Below are 19,100 nucleotides of genomic sequence, written 5' to 3'. Positions count from 1 at the left end.
TGCAGAGAAAAGTCATTAGACCAGGAAAAGAGCAATCCGAAACTTTAATAAAATACATAAATGTTGTTAAGGCAAGAAGCCGTCCAACTCCTTTACAAGTTGTTGGTATAAGGTGAACATCAAGTAAGCAGAAAGGTAGGCTTACAAGCAATGGCTATTTGACCGATAAGATATCAATGGCTATTCTGGACCAGTCCTGTTTCCCTGTTCTTCCTCGAAAAACCGTATTGGGGGAAAAGAATGCTAACACAAAAATCGAATCCTCTCAATGCATAACCTTAACTTCGCTGCAACTATAAATCACATATGGAGTTTTGTCATGTCTACTAAAAATTATCCTCAGCTCAGGCATGAACTCGTATGTCAATGCGCTTCAAGTGCCGAGACCATTCTCTGAGACTTTTACCTCGTGAGCGTCCCTCATATACAGTGGAATCCTCCCCCCTAAGGCCCTGAGCTTGTCCACTATCTCGTAGAGGAACTCAAAGCTCAGTCTGGATTGTGCATTGAGTTCCTCCCGCACCTGAGGGTGGATCCTGAACCATTCCCCAAGCATCTTGTGCGTGTGCGCTCGGATCATTCTCCATGGAACAGGATACCTCTCGCACAGCTTGAGGTATTCTACAAGAATGTCTGCCTGGTCCAGTTCTCCATCTCTGTGGCTCTCTTCACTCCCCACTACCCACTCTGCTTTTCTAAACCCAGCAAAAAGAGCCGGGTTCTCAAGGAGAGAGTCAGCAGAGAGAACCCCATCGCAGCCTGTTTCTTCTAAACAGCTTTCCACATCCTCAAGATGCCGAATATTACCATTAGCGAGGACTGGGATCTTAAGGGCATTCTTCACAGCCCTAATTGCGGCCCAATTGGCCCGAACTTTCTTTTGGTCCTTCTCATCCCTTGTTCGACCATGGACAGCTAAAAGAGAGCAGCCTGCCTCCTCTAGCATCCTAGCGTAGCTGAGGGTATCCTCTATCTTATGGAAAAGACGGATTTTGCACGAGACAGGAACATTCAAATTGCTGGATAACTTTTCTACCAGAGATTTTACAAGGGGAAGGTTGTCCATCAGAAAAGCGCCGTAATTTCCCCGCCGAGCAATTCGCTGAGGACATCTGCAAACAAGACATACAACTTGAATCATCTCCATCAATTTTTTAGCCCATATTCAGGGACATGGTCATCAATTGAACAAAGGTTCAATGGAGCTCCTAATTATGTCATATAGGCCTCGATATTTGCATTTCCACATTTGATTACACAATTGACAGTAAGACGATAAGAAATAAAGCAATACCAATAAAAATCTAGTTTTATTTGTATATACAAAAATATGTATAGTATCGTTTGTCTTCTAAGGATCAAGGTCAGGATACTTGTCTTGGATCCTAGGGACAACATAGAGCTACAAACTTACCCTAGATTAATGTCAACATAATCGCAATGAGGTTCCACCCTACGAGCAGCTTCCAGTAAGATGTCGGGATCATTGGCACAAAACTGGACAAATAATGGGCGATCCTCCTGAAATTCAGCATCTCAAAGTAATTTAGGTAATGCCCTCCACTGCCAAACTGAGCAACAGCACAAAATGAAGAAACATTCATGAAGATCCCCACTTCGCATTCCTTCCTTTGCGTCCCAAAATTGTTTTAAACACAGTCATTAGACCATGACGATGAATTGTCCAACAAGCGATTGGTTCTATTCAACATACTGTCCTTTTTTTTTTTTGGGATAAGTTACGGTCTACATTCTTGTTAGCAATTTAACTAACTTCTTCAATCCCATCAGTTCTATAACTTCTTCGTAGATTTTCAGCTACTGTCATTAGATTCAAAACCTACTTCGACCAAAATCCATCACAATTCTAGTTCAGCTTAAGCCCCCACTGGCCCAAATCCCAAACCAGTGTATGGTATCAATGCTTACAAAACAAGGAGATACCATAAAAAATGAAGCTTGAACCATAAAATTTCCAAGTCAAATGAATATAAATTAATCACCTTGCAGGTAGTGAACTCCTCGCTTCGGTACTTCTCGCTCTCCGTGAAGATCCTCGAGTGCAGCATCGGCGTGTACGCGGCATTGGCGCCGTACTTCCGGCACAGCAGACGGAACGGCAGCTCGGAGTTGTCCACCATCGGAGCCGCTATCCGCTTCGGCCTGCCAAGCTTCGTCCAGTGGGCCCAGGCCCGCTCAATCCGCGACTCGCCGCTCAGGTACCGGCCAGGAGAAATGTAGCCGTTGCCATTGGGCGCGGCTTCAATCGACAGAGAGTCGGACTCTCCGTCTCCATTTTGCTGTTGCCGGGGAGAATCGGAGCACAGGAGGTCATCGATGTCGGAGGTTAGAGATGGCGTCTGGGTAGAGGCCATTATGGAGCGAATGAAGGGCTCCAGGGGACGTGAGCTGAAGGGATAAGTTGCGTAGGGTTTAAGCTTCATGAGCGGGCAGCGACTCCGGCGGGCGAAGCCATCGTCGCCGCCGTTAGTTCAGGCTGAACCCTAATAAGGGAAATCTCGGTATAACCGACGTCCGCGAGGCAGTTAAGGGATCAAGCGGCAAAATTTGGGCTTGGGCTCAATGGCTCAATAGGCCCAAAATACGGTGGGCTATTTCTGCCGTTGGTCCAATTCGAAAGCGAAAGGGAATCTCAATAAATTGGAGACGAATGGACTAATTTCAATTTCTATTCGGTTATATATGGAATTGAAATTCCTTTCGTCGTTCATTGGTTATTCAGTTTCTCGGTCTTCGTCGAGTTGTGCTTGAGGATGATCCAAAGGTTGTCCACGACCACGACCTTCTTGACAGTCGAGGCTACTGCAGTTTTGTCCTCCGCGGACTGATAAGAGATATGCAGTTTCCAATTTCCAAAGATTGGGAAGTGACTGACTTAGCCTATTGTTTTGTTAGAAGATATTATGGGACTTCCATACCATCTTTGTTTGAGTAATTTATGTTTTTGACTTGCCCATATTCTACTGAAAAATAAATAGCCTTCGAAAAAAATAATAGACTATTTATTTAAATCACTTCGTAGTTTTTCTTTCCCCTTAGAAAATATCAAAAATCTTCTGAATCTTTCTTGTCTTTGATAAAAATTAATAAGCAACTGTTATTATTGACGACACGGATCAATTAGAAAAATTAATGCGGCAAAAGAATTTTCCGGAGAGAAATTAACCTATCCGCGGAGATCGTATCTGTGCTCGACCGATGATGCAGAGTTTTGGTCGAATAAACCTTGTAGACCTTTTTCTAAGAGCCGATCCTTTTGAGCTTCAACTCTAATTGAGAACCATAAATGACATAAATCTTAATTTATTTACTGTATTAACATGGGAGTTCGTCCCACAAGCGTCAATCCTCCAAGTAGCTAATGCTACATTATGGAGTCCAAATCTGTATACTGCCTCCCAGTTTCAGATTATCGTATGACAGTTACTCCACATCTTGTAAGTTCTTTGTACTGTTCCGTTATAATGAAGGAAAATATATAATAATAGTGCAAGAAAATGGAAAATTAAATAAAGGAAACGGGTAATTCGAATATGCAAGAGAGTTAGGACCCCATACTTGTACCCCATTACACAGTTGTAGTACAAAAAGCAGAAGCTCGGAAGGTGATCGTCTTGTATGAAACATTCCCCGTTTGGATTGAATTGAGAGTTAACTGATTTTAACTTTAACTTTAACTTTAACTTTAACTTAACACACTACACAACAAAAATACACATTTTCCAATTCAAAAATTTTAACTTTAACTTTAACTCAACACACTACACAACAAAAACACACGTTTCCCAAGTCAAATTTATAATCACATCTTATTTGTCCTTTTCCACAATCAAAATCAAAATAACTTTAACTCTGAATCCAAACGGCCCCTAATGCTTCCCGGAATGATCAATGCACGACTGAACCGGTTCCGGAAATATATTTAAAATCCATAAGGAAACCTTAGAGCTATGTTTGGTTGTCTGGGACGGGATATCTCATTGGGATTTTTTAAATCTTAAATTTATGTTTGGAACATGTCAAGATATATAAGTGGAATATGAAGCAAAATGACAACTTTGTCCCTTTTTACTCTCTTTTTCTAATTTCTTAAAATAAATGATTTTGAAAACTGAAAAATTAATTTTTTAAAATAAAATAATTTTGAAAACAGAAAAAAAAAAAATTGAGGCAACCGGAGGAAGGGAGGTGGGGCTACTTTATTAAAATAAAATAATCTTGAAAACATATATATATAATTAAAAAAAAACGAGACTATCTATCGGAGGAAGGGAGGTGTGGCTCGTCGCCTGCCACGAGGGCTAGTGGTTGGCATCGCCGAGAATCTCCCGGCTAGAGAGAGATAGCTGGAAGTCGTAGAATAACCTTACTCTAGAGAGAGAGTCGAAGGATTCCCCAATCCCGACAAGGGGGATCAAGCTTGACACTAACGATCATCTTCCCATTGCCTGGAATCTCCCAGCTCCCTCTCTCTGGAGCCGGGAGATTTTCGGTGATGGGAGGCTAGTGCTTGACGCTGGTTTCGCGAATGACCTCAATTGGAGGGTTGATAACAGGCAACAAGCCCTACCTCCCTTCCTCCAATCTCTCACATGGCAGTGGTAGATTTGATCATTTCGATTCAGTATGGTGGCATTTGTCTTTTTAGTAAACGATATCCTAATCCGAACCCAACCCATCCTAGTATGAGCATGATTTGGGCCTTAAACAATTACCAAGTCCATTTCTCTCAGATATCCTAACCAAATCGTCGCCAAACACCGGATAAGAACTTGAAAAATTCCATTCGATCTTATATCCATTATCCGGTCCAGATACAGCCTTGAGGAAGGAGGGAGATAAAAATACAGTTGAAGCGGCAGTTGGACCTAACTTTCAAAGGATGGACCCAAGACCAGATCAGGACGTTATTAAATCATTACACCATGCAGAACTTCCACACCTCCTTTAATAAATATCTTCAAGGAGAGCGTGCCAATGGATAAGAAAAGGGGCAGAGACATCACGGTGGACTCCCAAGGGCTTCAGTCCCCCGAAGCCGGTGATTGGTTGGAAACAGCGGCTCCTGTTCGGTAACATGGGACTTTGCTGCACTGCAGCAATTATAACTCTTTTGCTATGGTAGGCTGCAGAGATCCCTTGCAGTTGCAGTGGACTGGATTGCATTGTCAGGCGCCTTCCTTTTGCCCATTTTAGATATTAGATTTTATATATTAGGTATTTCTTTTCTTTTATCGAAAAGCATCCGTCGCATTGCATGGATCCCGTATTTAGATCAGGTTCGATGACCATTAGATTCGGATCTATAACTATTAAGGTTCTCTTGTGATACCAATGAGGTGTAACTCAGTTAGTAACGTGCTTGTGTACCAAGCACTAGGTCAGGGATTCAAATCTCGTTGGAGACTTGGGAGCAAATCTAGGAGAGATCTCCCCATTTATTATCGAACCAGTTTACGGTAATAGCACTCCGACTATAGACTTGTGGATCGATGTTGTTCCTTTGATATCTCATTGAAGTCGCAGTGACAAGCCTAAGTTCTCGGGTCCTGGTGTAGCTATGGTTCAAATGGGATATTTTGCGGCCAAGTTTGAGTCCATATAGTGACGCCCTGAAGGAATTGTTACGCTGCCTCCAACCCCTTTAAATCATATATTGAAAAAAGGAAAGGTCCCCGGTGATGCAATAAACCGAGTTAATACAATAAGCAAATCTTTTGCTTATCAGAACTTACATCCACGTTTTTCTGTAACTTACATACATAGGTTTGCTGGTAATGGGCAACTTGAATCTTTACATCGGACAGTGTATTACCTACAGTACTTTAGATATCACGTTCAGCAGTAGTAATTCTTTTGTGTGGATCCAATGGCCGGAATGTACATCAATATTATTGGAACCATAAGTTTCGATTTTGAATAAATCGATATTATATTCCTCAGGAAATGATCTTTTCGAATCATTCAAGTTATGATCAGTTTGAACCTTTGTAATTCAAATTAACAGTGCCAAAGACAGATGTATCATACTTTCGGCTGCAAAATGATGACAAGAAAATATTGGATCATATGTATCCTTTATACAAAGATACATGGAATAATGGAATCTGGCCAATGTCTGGAACAGTATAGTAATAATCCAATGAAAACAAAGATTCGAGTAGTGTCCCGATCCTTCCACGTATGGGCATGGGGAAAGGGCACCATGCATTTTGGAATCTCTTCGCCTCCCTCCCTTCAATGTGGCCGACTGTCAGCCATTGCCCCCTTCTCTCTGCCATCACCAAATCTCTCCACATATTTTCCCATGCCACAAAATTATATAACTCGTCACATACATATAAATTAATATTTTTCTTAAAATTAATTTTTATTTTTTCAATTATTAAATACGTTTATGACATAAAAACAAAAACACTAAATAAAGAAAAAAAAAAGACCCGCTAAGAAGAATCAAATCCGAAATTTAGTAATTTTGAGGGAAGAATCAAATCTGCTTCGTCAGCCGATTCTTGGTATGTATTGTCTATCACGACTAATCTCGAAATAATTAATACTTGACCACTTTATGGGAATTTGGGGTGATCTTTTCCAACCGGTCTTCACGGCCATTCAAAGAAGAGACTTTGAAACTCACAAATTCAGTCGGTTTTAAAAGTAAAAGCAGGGGGACTGGTCAAACCTTTTTTTTTTTTCCTCTTCGATTACAAGAGACCGATGAGTGTAATATAATAATAAAAATCTTAAAAACCGTTTGGATTGAGAATTAAAGTTACTTTAATTTTGATTTTGATTTTGATTATGGAAAAGGACAAATGAGATGTGATTATAAATTTGACTTGGGAAACGTGTGTTTTTGTTGTGTAGTGTGTTGAGTTAAAGTTAAAGTTAAAGTTAAAATCAAATTTCCTTCAATTCAAACAGGGATAAATATCTAATAAGCGACATAAGTAATTCTATTTGAATATCGAACTTAGAATATCTTGGTTACTAAATGAATACGCATGCGACTGTACTACACTTTTTTTTCTATATTGGTCAGCTTTTTTACTTAACCGAATCGCACTAACTTTCAAGCTGCTCAGATATCTTTCCGGAAAGGCCTTCTCCTAATATGCATTAAACCCAAAAGACGTCCCTTAATGCAATGTTTCTGGGGGCAAGAGCATAGTACAATCAACCACGGACACAAGATGGTTGCATCTCGTATGCATGGTTGATTTTATTCACTTCCACTCAATTTATGACCTACCAAACATGAACTTAAAAGTTCATCTGGTTAGATGATTAAATCCAGGAGCAAGTCCATTCCGGTGACGTTCATTTGGGCGCTGATCATCATGAAAAGGTTTTTAAGCTCAACCTTATAGTTCAACCAAATATATGTACAACCACCTATTCCTATATGCTTTAATATGAATAATTTCCTGGTCCACTGGACGGGTAAAATCTGCAGTTTATGCATTTCGATGATGAACTAATTTTATGCGGTGTAGTTTTAAACATTCATTTTATCGAAAATAAGGTCATATGAGTAAGTTGTTGGCATGAGATGGTACAGCTCTACGTACATTTAGGTCGAAACCTCAAAGTTTCTTTCTCTTAACAAAACATGCACCTCTCTCTTAATCTCTTATAAAGGAAGGAAATCACTTGAGGAAATTTTAATATTCTTATTAAGGAAATTTAATTAATCAATAGGTAGTAAATATATAAATTTTATATATAAGGCACAACGAAATACATATGAGGGTTTAAAATATGACATAAAACATAAGACATACGTAATATATAAAATGGAACATAATATGCAATAGGATATATAGATTATATATATGCATCTCTCAATACTTAGATTATAATAGAATATAGCTCAATAAGGACATTACAATAATTTGCATTGCTATATGTATATAATATCAAAGATATAGTTTCCATAACAAAATATTTATAGATGGCATATATATAAATATATATATACCGCTTCAATTATATATATATATAGAGAGAGATTATAATGGTTAGTATATATAGATTAAATATGTTAAATATATAATTTTTGTTTTCTGACAATTCAACTTCTATATATAGATAGTCCTCTATGTAGCCGAGTATGTAGCCGAGTATTGATTAAAAGAGAACAATATTCTATATATAATTCCAAATTTCTTTTTTACTTTCTTCTCCAAATTGTTTTTTTTTCATGGTTGAATTTTGATTCAGAGATAGAATTTTTCTAATGCAAATTTCAAAATAAATACTTTGATATTTTGATTGTTTTAATAATCTTCTCCAAAATTTCATTTTTCTTGATTGAACTTTGATTTATTGAATGAACTTTATTCAAAATTGATCGTTTTGACAGGATCTCTATTCGAGTTCCATTATGAACGTCGCTTTTGTAATTGTAAAACTTTTCTTATTTACACATCTTGAATATTTCTTTTTTATTCTTATTTCATAATTTAATAGAAATCTTTTCTCCTTTAACTTTGAGTAATTTTATTTATTTATTTATTCTTATTCTTTGGTTGAATTTTAATTTGTAGAATGAATTTTTAAATTAGCTTTTTTTCAAACTAATTTTTTCGATATTGATTGTTTTAATAAAATATTTATTTCAGTTTTAATTAACAATATGAATAAGTTTGATATTTCAATATTTCTATCATTAAATTCCTTGACAATCTTCTAGGCAGTGCACAGATTTTCATCTAATTTACATTAAACAATAAACTAATTGTTGTTACTGATGAATCCTATTTGTTTATATATATATGAACTTTGGAGATTCTCAGGCCTCGACGACAGCAATCATATCGGGCGTGGAAGTGAGAAAGTGTGCATGGAAAAATTAAGAAATTAATCAGTAAATTACAATGTCAATTTTATTTGTTTCCGGTGAATTATAATATCAATTTCTTTTGTAATTAGGTTCTTCAAGTTTGTGGGTTCTCTCTGATCTTTTTGTTCTTCTTACATGAGAAAATTTTATTGGAACTTTATCCATTCCTTTTTTATCTCCTAGGGATGTACTTTGGATCAGTTTTAAATACCCAAAATTTATGGTTACATGAAGCAAACAACTAATCCATTGTATACTAATAAGGAATAAATTTAAAGGAATAAAGATATCGAATCGGATACAATTATGGAAAAGAGTGACGTAAGTGCGTAAGATATCGTATTCGACTCGCGTTCATTGCATCTTCGTCCACTCAATCGACCCTTCTCTTCTTGCTACAAATTGAACTTTGTAAAGGCCAGAGTCACCACTTGCCTTGTGAACACATTAATTCTTCAACATGTAGTCAATAATTGTCCCATAAAGAAAAGAAAATGATCATATAATAAAGAATAAAGAAAAGAACTCACCAAAAAAAAAAAAAAAAGTCCACAACCGCCTATATAAAGTCCACCACCATTCACCACCACCATCACCCGCCCTCCCCAACTCAAAGAGAGCCTCCCTAGTATCCCTTCCTCTTCTCCATTTCCTCCCTACTCTTCGGCCAATGGCGGCAGCAGCAGCCCTCATCCTCCCCATCCTCCTCCTCCTCCTCCTCCTCACCTTTGCCTCCGCCACCCCGGACCTGTCCATCATCACATACGACGTCAAGCACGGTCTTGGGGTTGGGAGGACTGATGAGGAGCTCGTGAGCATGTATGACTCTTGGCTCATCAAGCATGGCAAGTCCTATACCAACGCGCTTGAGGAGAGGGAGAGACGGTTCGAGATCTTCAAGGACAACGTGTGGTTCGTCGACGAGCACAACAGCAATGCCGCGAACCGGTCCTACAGGGTTGGCCTGAACAAGTTCGCGGACCTCACGAATGAGGAGTACAGGGCGATGTTTCTTGGCACGAGAAGCGATGCAAAGAGGAGGGTGATGAAGGCTCGTGCTGCGAGCAACCGCTATGCTGTGGATGCGCATGATCGCTTGCCCGAGGCCATTGACTGGAGGGCCAAAGGTGCAGTTAATCCTGTCAAGAATCAGGGGAAATGCGGTAAGTTTTTGTTTTCCCCTCTCATGTTTAGTTACTATTCAACTCGAAGCATGGAACTTTGGAATATGATAGGAAAAAGATACTTACATAGCGCGAGTAGAATTTTTTTTTTTCGTTCTAATACTCAACTAATTATCGAGACGTGCATATTATCTATATTTATTTGGAGCAATCATAAATAGGACATGTATGCACGCATATATAATATATGACAATGTTTTACATGATCTTAATAGTACGGATAGTGACTATTGAGACTTGTGAGAAAAGGTTTGGATCCAATTTACGTAAAATACAGGACCTATGTGTCGATACTATCGACTAATCCATAATAGGAGGATCTGCTCGGCTAATAATTTCATCTATAGTTACAGATTTGTCTCTTGGCCGTTTAATAAATTAATTCATGAGACTTGTCAACCAATATATTATAGCGATACGTTACGCTTACTTGAATATTCTACCCTCTCTATTGACACTGATGAACAGGGAGTTGCTGGGCATTCTCGACTGTGGCCGCCGTGGAGGGCATAAACCAAATTGTGACTGGCGAGCTCATCTCTTTGTCGGAGCAGGAACTCGTGGACTGTGACCGTCAGTACAACTCAGGCTGCAGCGGCGGTCTCATGGACTATGCATTCCAGTTCATCATTGATAACAGGGGTATGGACACTGAGCAGGACTACCCGTACAATGGCAATGACGAAAAGTGCGATCGATCTAGGGTAGGAATACTCTCAGAGCTCAAGTTAGAATCTTCAATCACTTTGGTTTTGGGAAAGGGAATTATCCGATCTTACTGTGATTTCATTGATCATTTGAGATGTTTCAGGTGAACTCGAAGGTGGTTACTATTGATGGGTACGAAGATGTTCCTCCTTCAGATGAGAAAGCCCTGAAGAAAGCAGTGGCACACCAGCCAGTCAGCGTTGCGATTGAGGCCAGTGGACGGGCTTTCCAACTGTACGATTCGGTAAGTGTCTTGAAAGATCAAACAAATCTAGATGCCGAGAGTTGAGGAGCGAATTCCGGAAATTGTAATGAAGTAATGCATTATGGAGTATTACTCCATTCCCTCATCTTCTCTTGCCGCCTTTACAGGGAGTGTTCACTGGGGATTGCGGGACCAACCTCGACCACGGAGTGATTGTTGTTGGTTATGGTTCGAACAATGGGCTGGACTACTGGACTGTGAGGAACTCATGGGGCCCTGACTGGGGCGAGGAAGGGTACATCAGGATGGAACGTAATGTCAAGGACAACAGTTCCGGCAAGTGTGGCATTGCTGTGGAGCCGTCTTACCCCACCAAGCGAAGCCCGAACCCGAATTAAACCATCCTCTTCCAAGCCACTCATTACCGACGCCTGAATCTCACTATTCGTCTCTACTATATTTGCTTAGGGAGTCCATGTTCATTTCTATTCGACGATCAACAGCTTTCCATGTATATAGATTCGAAGGGCCTAAGCTGCACCTGAAGAAGGCTTTGTCATTTCAAGAATTTGAGATTATCATCCCTCTTAACTTAGTGCAATCAATGCCATTCATTGGCTCATTTTATAAATTCCTCGTTCGGTATTGTTCGACATTCCAGTAATTCTCATCGTTAAACTGAATACATATCAGTTATAAACCAACATGTTCAAACCGATGGGCAGTGACTCTATGGTAAGGTCCGCAGAGGTAGGTACAGAAAGATATACAATCAGAAAACATATGGCAATTAGCATGAGCAGCAAAAGTTAAAGGCTTATAATATCGGCCAAAAGAGGCTACATTCAGTGGACCGATGAAAAAATCTCGGTTTGGAGCACTTCGTGAATCATCGTTGATTAATCCCCGACTCTTTAACAAAACTTTATCACAATTGTAAAGGGCCTCATTGCTACAGAAGCAATTCCAGATGTTCTTTTATACTGATTCCCATACGTCGCATAGCTTGCCCGAAAGTAAACACTGGAGAGCATTTTCTTTAAGAAAAGTAAAGAGGAACTTTAGTTTAATGGAGTCTGACATTAAGGCTTTTCAGTATTCCTCTTTCTAGGACCAGAGCGACTGATCAACTGAACTGGATGGGAAATCGGAAGAGATGAAACGAGAATGGGAGGGCCAGAAGAAGAAAATGCAAATAGTGAATGAAAAAGAATGAAACGTGCCGCAGGAAGTACAATCGCAAATCAAACAGCATACAAGGAACAAACACGATTCCTATCACGAATGACCCGGAATTCTTTTGAAAGCAAAAAAAAAGTATCCGGAGTCTCGAGGCTAAAGCTGTGGAAGAGAAAGCAATGGAATTCAACTTCTGAAGACGAACAATCCAAAAAAGTATACAAGGGGATCAACATCTGCAAACTCCAGTGAAGAAGTCAACAACCTAACAAAAGTTAAGAATGACATGGCTTGCCTTTACATGAACAGGGCAGCATCTGATCCTATTCTGGTAGAAAAGAGCGAATGATTCTCGAACCTGAGGCAAAAAAGTTGTTTCCACAAACTTAACGAGGAAGTAGCCACGAACTTTCGCCTTCCTTTCCACAATCACTTCAAACGGTACCATAGTTTGCATCTGTATAAGTATGCAATAAGAAATACTTAACATGGAATAAGAAACTCGAGTGCAGAGAGAGACCAATTCACGAAATGTATAGCACATAGATAACGAGAACATAAATTCATGCAGATTATCGGTACAGAAGACAGTGAGAAAGATTGCTGTAGAACGATGAACAGAAATCTTTTCCACTAATCATTTCCGAAATAGTTTTGCTTTAAGCCTTCTAAAGTTCAATGAAGCGAAAAGCAGGGTACGGATGCAAACACAATTCCTATCAAAACAGAACAACAAACAATCCCAATCAAAGCAAAGGCCAATTTCCACCACTCTTGCAATGATTGATCCCTCACAGATTTCCACCCGAACTATTCTCACCGTTCGACCATCTTCGAAATGTACACGCAACAAAGTTCCTACCCGCAAAGAGCCCCAACTTCGCCCTGAACATTGTTGATCTGTCATTGCTGCTCGAAGGGACATCAGGAGCTGCTGCTTGCTGAGCAAACATCGGAGCGAACTCCACAGCACTTTCTTGAACTCCAATCTCATCCTCGGTCTCAGCATCCAAATTGAAGATGAGGGAACCTTTTCTCTCCCGAAGCCACTCCGCCACCTGATTGCTCACTCCCCTGCATTTCCTAACCTTAATCTTCACCAAATTAGGGCAACCCAAAGCCAGCGATTCGATCCCTACATCTGTAATCGGGCACCCTTTGATGCATAGCTTCCTCAAAGCCTCACATTTTGTCGCAATGCACGCAATTTCTGCATCCCTGATCGCGTCACTCCCGCAAAGGGCCAGCCTTTCTAGCTTTGGGCAGTTGGAGGCAATCAAAGACAAACTTGAATGCGTAGCATTGACACCAATCAACACGAGTTCCTGAAGATTAGGGCACTGTTTGGCAATAGCGACCAAGCCCTCGTCCCCGATTCGGTTAATTCTCCACCCATCGATGTAAAACTTCCTCAACTGCGTGCAGTTCTCCGCAATGGAACAGAGCCCTAAATTAGAGCATTCAGGGATTTTCACAATGTGAAGAATCTCAATCCCCTTGCAGTGCGAAATTCCTGCCAGTCCCGCATCACTGAGTTGAATTCTCTCGAAGTGGACTTCGATTAAGCTGGGAGTCGAACTCCCGATAGTCTGCAGAATGCTGTCCCAATCACCTAAACAACGAATTAGTTTCAGAGTTTTCAGTCCTTTAGCCCCGATTATAAGAGGACCGAAGCATTGCCCGTTGATGATCTCCTTCAAGCATATCGATTTCAAGGACTTGGCAGCCACTCCGGGCCCGATCAGCTCGGCCCCATCATGGATGCCCCTGAGCCGCTTGATCGAGATTTCCTCGAGGCCGGTACAGTGATCGAGTATAGCGTTGACCGCCCCAGCCCCTAGCGAGCACGAACCGCAGGAGAACTTCCTCAGGTTCTTCGCGTGCTGGGAAAAGGCCGCGATCCCCAGATCCGTGAGCTCGCGGCAGCCCCGGAGCTTGAGGCGGGAGAGAGAGGTGCACCTCAGGGCGATGAGGATCAGGGCGTCATCGTTTATGCTAATGGACTTCCGGTCGCACCGGAGGGAGAGCTTCGAGATGGAGTCGTACCGAGCAAAGATGGGGGGGATGAAGTTCAGGAGATCCGCCTGGGCGTCGAGGGAGAGCCGGTGCCTGCTCTCACCGTCGACGCGGAGCCAACGCCGACAGACTAGCGAGCAGCGCTTCCGGTCGCCGGAGCCAAGGAAATGGAACACGTGAGCTAGGCACTCGTCGGGGAGCTCGCTGGTGAAGTCTACGCCGCCGCCAGCATCGTCGTCAGCTCGGCCAAGATCTGGCACGGCAGAACTCTCCGGCGGAATTGATGGCAGATCAAGCCCGTGGTCCCATCCCAACCCTAGGCCCTCAGACGGCGGGGTGTCGCGGCGGTTGAGCTCGACTGAGCTGGAGGATGTGGAAGGGTACTGTCCCATGGGGGAAGAAGCGGGCTGCAAGTGACCTGCACGCGCCACCGGTAGCAGGTGGTTCGGACTTATCGTCAGGCTATCCCTAACGCTGAGAGAGGGAGAAGGCTATATATGTAAGCGGGCGGGGGGGACTGCACATATCATTATGAGCTGAATCGTGTTGGGTTCTACTGGGGAGGAGATAATACAGTGCGGCCGTGACTACGGGGCGGAGGCAGTCAGACCCGTCAAACGGGGCGTTTTCGGAGGGTCAGTGCGTGTCGTAGTCGCAAAGGGCAGCAGCTGCGGCCGACTCACCACCCACTGCCTCTCTCTGTGGTCCGGTCGTTGGACGCGCTTTGAATTTCGGAACCGCAATTTATTTTCGTTTTCCATTTTCTTTTTTACAAAAATAAATAACTTTCCTTGTTATTATCTATTTATTTATTTATTTTTATTTGTTTTTTGTGGATCATGTTATGTGTATCTATAAAGAACACTTTAGGTCGAGTATGAACCAAAATGGCTTGTCACGGGCTACCAAAATTGTATTAGTTTATATCAATTTTGGACAAATCCGATTGGGGGGATGATATACGAATTTCGGGGTAGGTCGTTCTCGATGGTTTATTTTATACGATATATTCGTTGCCGAATTTCCCAAGCCTGTTGCTGTTTATATGGAAGCCAACATGTATTGTAGGAGGGATGAACTGTCATGCATTTCGAGATCGACTTCTGCTTCACCCAACACTTTTTGATTTTGAATTCAAATTTTGAAGAGAAATATGCAAATCAATGCCTTTAATTCGTCTTCACCTTACTGTTTTGCATTTCAAATTTTCCTTTCTAATTTCTTCCTCATTCTATAGCAAATAAATGAAACATTTACTTGTAAACACTTTTATTTCCTATATTGATCCCCTTAGTTAGTTTGTTTTGTTCTATGTCAATACCAGTTTTATTTATCTAATCGCGATGTTGTTCTACCAAAAATAGCATGTTTTCTAAACAAGCATGAGTTTTTGATAAAATGAAGGTTAAATTAGAGGAAGAAGAAAATTTTAGATGATCTTACTTCAAATAACGTAGTGAAGGAGAACCGATAAGAATTCTTTAGTAAAGAATAATGATGGCAATTATCCGAGTGATTAGCACAAAGTCCCTAGTTTCATGCATTTCGATTGGTGTTTTCTCACGATACGTGGCGATGTAGGATCACGCAATAACTTCTCTAGAGGAAGGGGTCTTGGTGCAATGACACAAAACGTCGCCCGAAATCAAAATGTTATGAGTTCGATCCTCATCAGTGAAATTTATGTATCCCTTTATTATTTTCTTTTCTTGTACTAAGTCTAAGTGTCTCTCTTATTATCCAAAAAAATGGAACTCTCTTGCTCTTGTGAATAGAAAAACTAATCGATTGGCCAGAGTTATACGCGAGTTAATGTAAAAAAACTTATTATTGTAAACTTGAAATTGTTCATTAATTTTTAATTTAATTTATTCTCGTTGATCAACTTATCTTTTTTTATTAAGAGAGCAAATGAAAGGATATTACAGTTGGTTACTCATTGCTTTTTTTTTTTTTTCAAATTTCCTATAAAATTGATCTTTGTTATGATAGATAATTCAAAATGCCGGTTTAGACCTTACAATATATTTCATAATTTATTAAATGAATTACAACGTGTCATTACCATACCAAAGCAAATGCCATTTATCTCTTTTAAAAAGAAAGTGTTAATACATTTGCTCAATTATGCTAACAATATAATCACATACATATATGTGAAAATTAATTAAAAATAAAAGATAACTTAAAAATAGAGCTTGGGGTTTTTTGATATCGGACTCCGTGGTGCATGCCTCTACATCTCTCGTTTCACAATTTCATGATGTTATATGTACCAATTCATAGACTTAATTGACTTTTACAAACATATTAATCAATTAATTTTTCAGAGAAAAGTTCAAGATAATTTATTATTACTTAATTAATTATAACATCATTCACACTTAAGATTCTTCGAAGATCCTACCAATAATTTAACGTGAGAAAGTACTAATTAAATTTTAAAAATAAGTAAATATGTGACAATTAAGCGATTAATTATCATAAATTTCCCTGTTTTGATTCTCAAACAAAAAATTTTAATTTTGACTTTAACTTTAACTCAACACACTACACAACAAAAACACACATTTCTCAAGTCAAAATTTTTAACTTTAACTTTAACTCAACACACTACACAACAAAAATACACGTTTCCCAAGTCAAATTTATAATCACATCTCATTTGTCATTTTTCACAATCAAAATCAAAATTACTTTAATTCTGAATCCAAACGCACCATTAAAGATTATTTTAATTCTTTTTCACATCATGTGATATAAGATCATTTTTCTTTACAACTTTAGATGAATCAAACTCCACCCATAAATTTTCGGAACATCTATTATGATTGTTGTTTTCCTAGTCAAACCTATTAACCTTGGAGGTTCATTATGGCTTAACACAAATAGTATGTATATAGGAAAAGGTGAAGAAGAAAAACTTATAATTTTAAAATTTTCATTCAACTGGTAAGTTATTAGACTTATTTTCAATTTATAAACTCGGACTAATAGGATAGTGGACCCAAATCCTTATGAACTTATATTTTATTTCTATATGTCCAATGTTGGACAACAAATGCTCAACACCCGCCTTCACATATCAATCGGACACGTGGACCTAAACAAATCATTCTTAACCACTCTATCATGTGTCAATCGTAAAGGTGCACTTCTTACACTTTTGGGTCTTTACGTGTCGATCACATACGCAACACTAAATACTTGCCCTAAACATGGGCCTTACGTAATGTGAGCTCACACGAACAAGTTAAACCCGTCGCGTTGCCATATAAAGCCGATATACTATTAGGCTTATCTACAATCTAAAAATTTGAGCGAATAGGATAATGACACCTAATAAACTTAAGTTTTTTTTTTTATTTATCCGACTTGGGGTAACGAGTCCTCAATAATAATAATAATAATAATAATAATAATAATAATAATCATCCAAATGAAAAGGAATCACTTGACACTCGGGCCAATTGAAGTCCAAGCAGAGATTAATCTCAATTAATCGGATAAAAGCATCATGATTACACCAAACATATAATTGAAAAATAATAAATTATGTATCTAGAATAATAAACTGAAATACCGAATGCCGGCAAGCTAGCTTTCGAATGAGAAAGAAAGGCATTGACGTTATGTTCACTATATTATTATGTATTCGATCAATAATTTTCCATGCTACACCTGTGCTAGAACTCTCAGAATCTCTAATAAATAGAAAAATGTCTCTTTCATTCGAAATAAAGAAAATGGTATTAATGACAAATGCAAAAGATTCTGTTACAATGCAATATTATTCATAAGTGTGTTGCTATAATTTATATGCCAGACGAGAAGCTTCCTTGGACTCAATAACTTCGTTTCGTCGATAAAATAATGTATTAATTCTGGGGAACATATTTGAAGGTCAAATCAAGGGGAGATTTCGAGGAAGTTGATATTAAATGCGTGGTACACTTCGAAATCTTTAAGATGGTTTTAATATATTTAGATCATCAATTTACGAGTTATATATTTGTTTTTACTTTTTTCTTTTTTCGCTTTATCAGGTACTTATTATAAAAGCATCTTTGCCATCATGTTAACCGTGGCGTGGTCTACCTTTCATGAAAGTAATAATAAATCCCATTCCGTGATATAGAGACAATAATCCTAAATATACTATTACTTGATACTCTCTCTTGCCAATTTATAATGATAAAATACAAAATTTGCACCTCTTGCGTGTACACTATATTAAGACCGGAACATACGAACGAAATGGCTCTTCAATTATTTGAAATGGTCTAATTTATAATTTTATGTATATCATAGCAGGCAGAAAGTTGGAGGAAAAGACACCATAATATTGTCACAATCTTTTATATCTTTTAACTAGAATGTAATATGAAAATAAGATTTATAGTCTTTCTCTCTCTCTCTCTCTTGAGAGGAATAGTCTATTTTAGATCAATATCAAAAAAAGAATTACAACAATGCACAAAAATAAAAAGATATGTTTCAGATTAATTTGTGCTTGTCCTCTTAATTTAAAATTTCACTTACATTTATTGAATAATTCTTAAATACGGTGTAATTACAACTCACAATTATGTGAGTGGGAATTTGAATTAAAAGAATTTTAGGTTAATTATGAAAAGGATGTAGCGAGACTGGGTATGTAAATAGAGACAATGCCATAGAAATGTGGAAAGAGGAACGACGGGTCAACTACTTTAATCTGATTGGCGACCAGAATATTGGTCAACGGAATGACTCTTACGATGTCACGGGTTGCTGGAATATTCAACAGTTTTATGGTCATGTCCCAAGAAGACTTCATGTGAACATAGTCTCTACATCCTTCGGCCACCACCAAAAAGAAAAAAAAAAAAAAGGGGGAAAAATTTCTACGAATTATCTTCTTTCACTTTTCTGGATTTTTGGAATTATTAGAATTGAGTTT

General features: G+C 39.0%; 3 protein-coding genes across 3 annotated transcripts; 1 reads left to right on the top strand and 2 right to left on the bottom strand.

The window, feature by feature from the left end:
* Window positions 1-28: 28 nt before the first annotated feature.
* Window positions 29-2,529, bottom strand: LOC116200660 (tRNA-dihydrouridine(16/17) synthase [NAD(P)(+)]-like). The gene is made up of 3 exons (XM_031531497.1): window positions 2,004-2,529; window positions 1,415-1,521; window positions 29-1,112 (listed from the first exon to the last, which is right to left on the bottom strand). Exons 1-3 carry the CDS (start codon window positions 2,442-2,444, stop codon window positions 374-376), a joined length of 1,287 nt encoding a protein of 428 aa, XP_031387357.1. The 5' UTR covers window positions 2,445-2,529; the 3' UTR covers window positions 29-373.
* Window positions 2,530-9,446: 6,917 nt separating this feature from the next.
* On the top strand, window positions 9,447-11,610 carry LOC116200045 (cysteine proteinase COT44-like). The gene is made up of 4 exons (XM_031530710.1): window positions 9,447-10,029; window positions 10,519-10,754; window positions 10,862-11,002; window positions 11,131-11,610. Exons 1-4 carry the CDS (start codon window positions 9,537-9,539, stop codon window positions 11,359-11,361), a joined length of 1,101 nt encoding a protein of 366 aa, XP_031386570.1. The 5' UTR covers window positions 9,447-9,536; the 3' UTR covers window positions 11,362-11,610.
* A 1,043-nt stretch (window positions 11,611-12,653) lies between these two features.
* Window positions 12,654-14,828, bottom strand: LOC116200044 (F-box protein SKIP2). The gene has a single exon (XM_031530709.1). The coding sequence runs from the start codon at window positions 14,548-14,550 to the stop codon at window positions 12,934-12,936; it is 1,617 nt and encodes a 538-aa protein (XP_031386569.1). The 5' UTR covers window positions 14,551-14,828; the 3' UTR covers window positions 12,654-12,933.
* Window positions 14,829-19,100: the final 4,272 nt, after the last annotated feature.

Source organism: Punica granatum, chromosome 3 (assembly GCF_007655135.1).
Source record: "Punica granatum isolate Tunisia-2019 chromosome 3, ASM765513v2, whole genome shotgun sequence".
NCBI lineage: Eukaryota > Viridiplantae > Streptophyta > Magnoliopsida > Myrtales > Lythraceae > Punica > Punica granatum.
Note: the sequence above shows the minus strand (reverse complement) of the source record. Positions and strands in the feature narration are given on the sequence as shown.

What these genes read in the sequence shown, in the direction of transcription:
- LOC116200660 (XM_031531497.1), bottom strand. Translation starts at nt 2,444, where the DNA reads ATGAAGCTTAAACCCTACGCAACTTATCCCTTCAGCTCACGTCCCCTG. An exon ending in AGGAGTTCACTACCTGCAAG is followed by an intron (nt 1,522 to 2,003) that starts GTGATTAATTTA and finishes GCTGAATTTCAG; the next exon opens with GAGGATCGCCCATTATTTGT. An exon ending in TATGTTGACATTAATCTAGG is followed by an intron (nt 1,113 to 1,414) that starts GTAAGTTTGTAG and finishes TCTTGTTTGCAG; the next exon opens with ATGTCCTCAGCGAATTGCTC.
- LOC116200045 (XM_031530710.1), top strand. Translation starts at nt 9,537, where the DNA reads ATGGCGGCAGCAGCAGCCCTCATCCTCCCCATCCTCCTCCTCCTCCTC. An exon ending in CAAGAATCAGGGGAAATGCG is followed by an intron (nt 10,030 to 10,518) that starts GTAAGTTTTTGT and finishes ACTGATGAACAG; the next exon opens with GGAGTTGCTGGGCATTCTCG. An exon ending in CTTTCCAACTGTACGATTCG is followed by an intron (nt 11,003 to 11,130) that starts GTAAGTGTCTTG and finishes CCGCCTTTACAG; the next exon opens with GGAGTGTTCACTGGGGATTG.
- LOC116200044 (XM_031530709.1), bottom strand. Translation starts at nt 14,550, where the DNA reads ATGGGACAGTACCCTTCCACATCCTCCAGCTCAGTCGAGCTCAACCGC.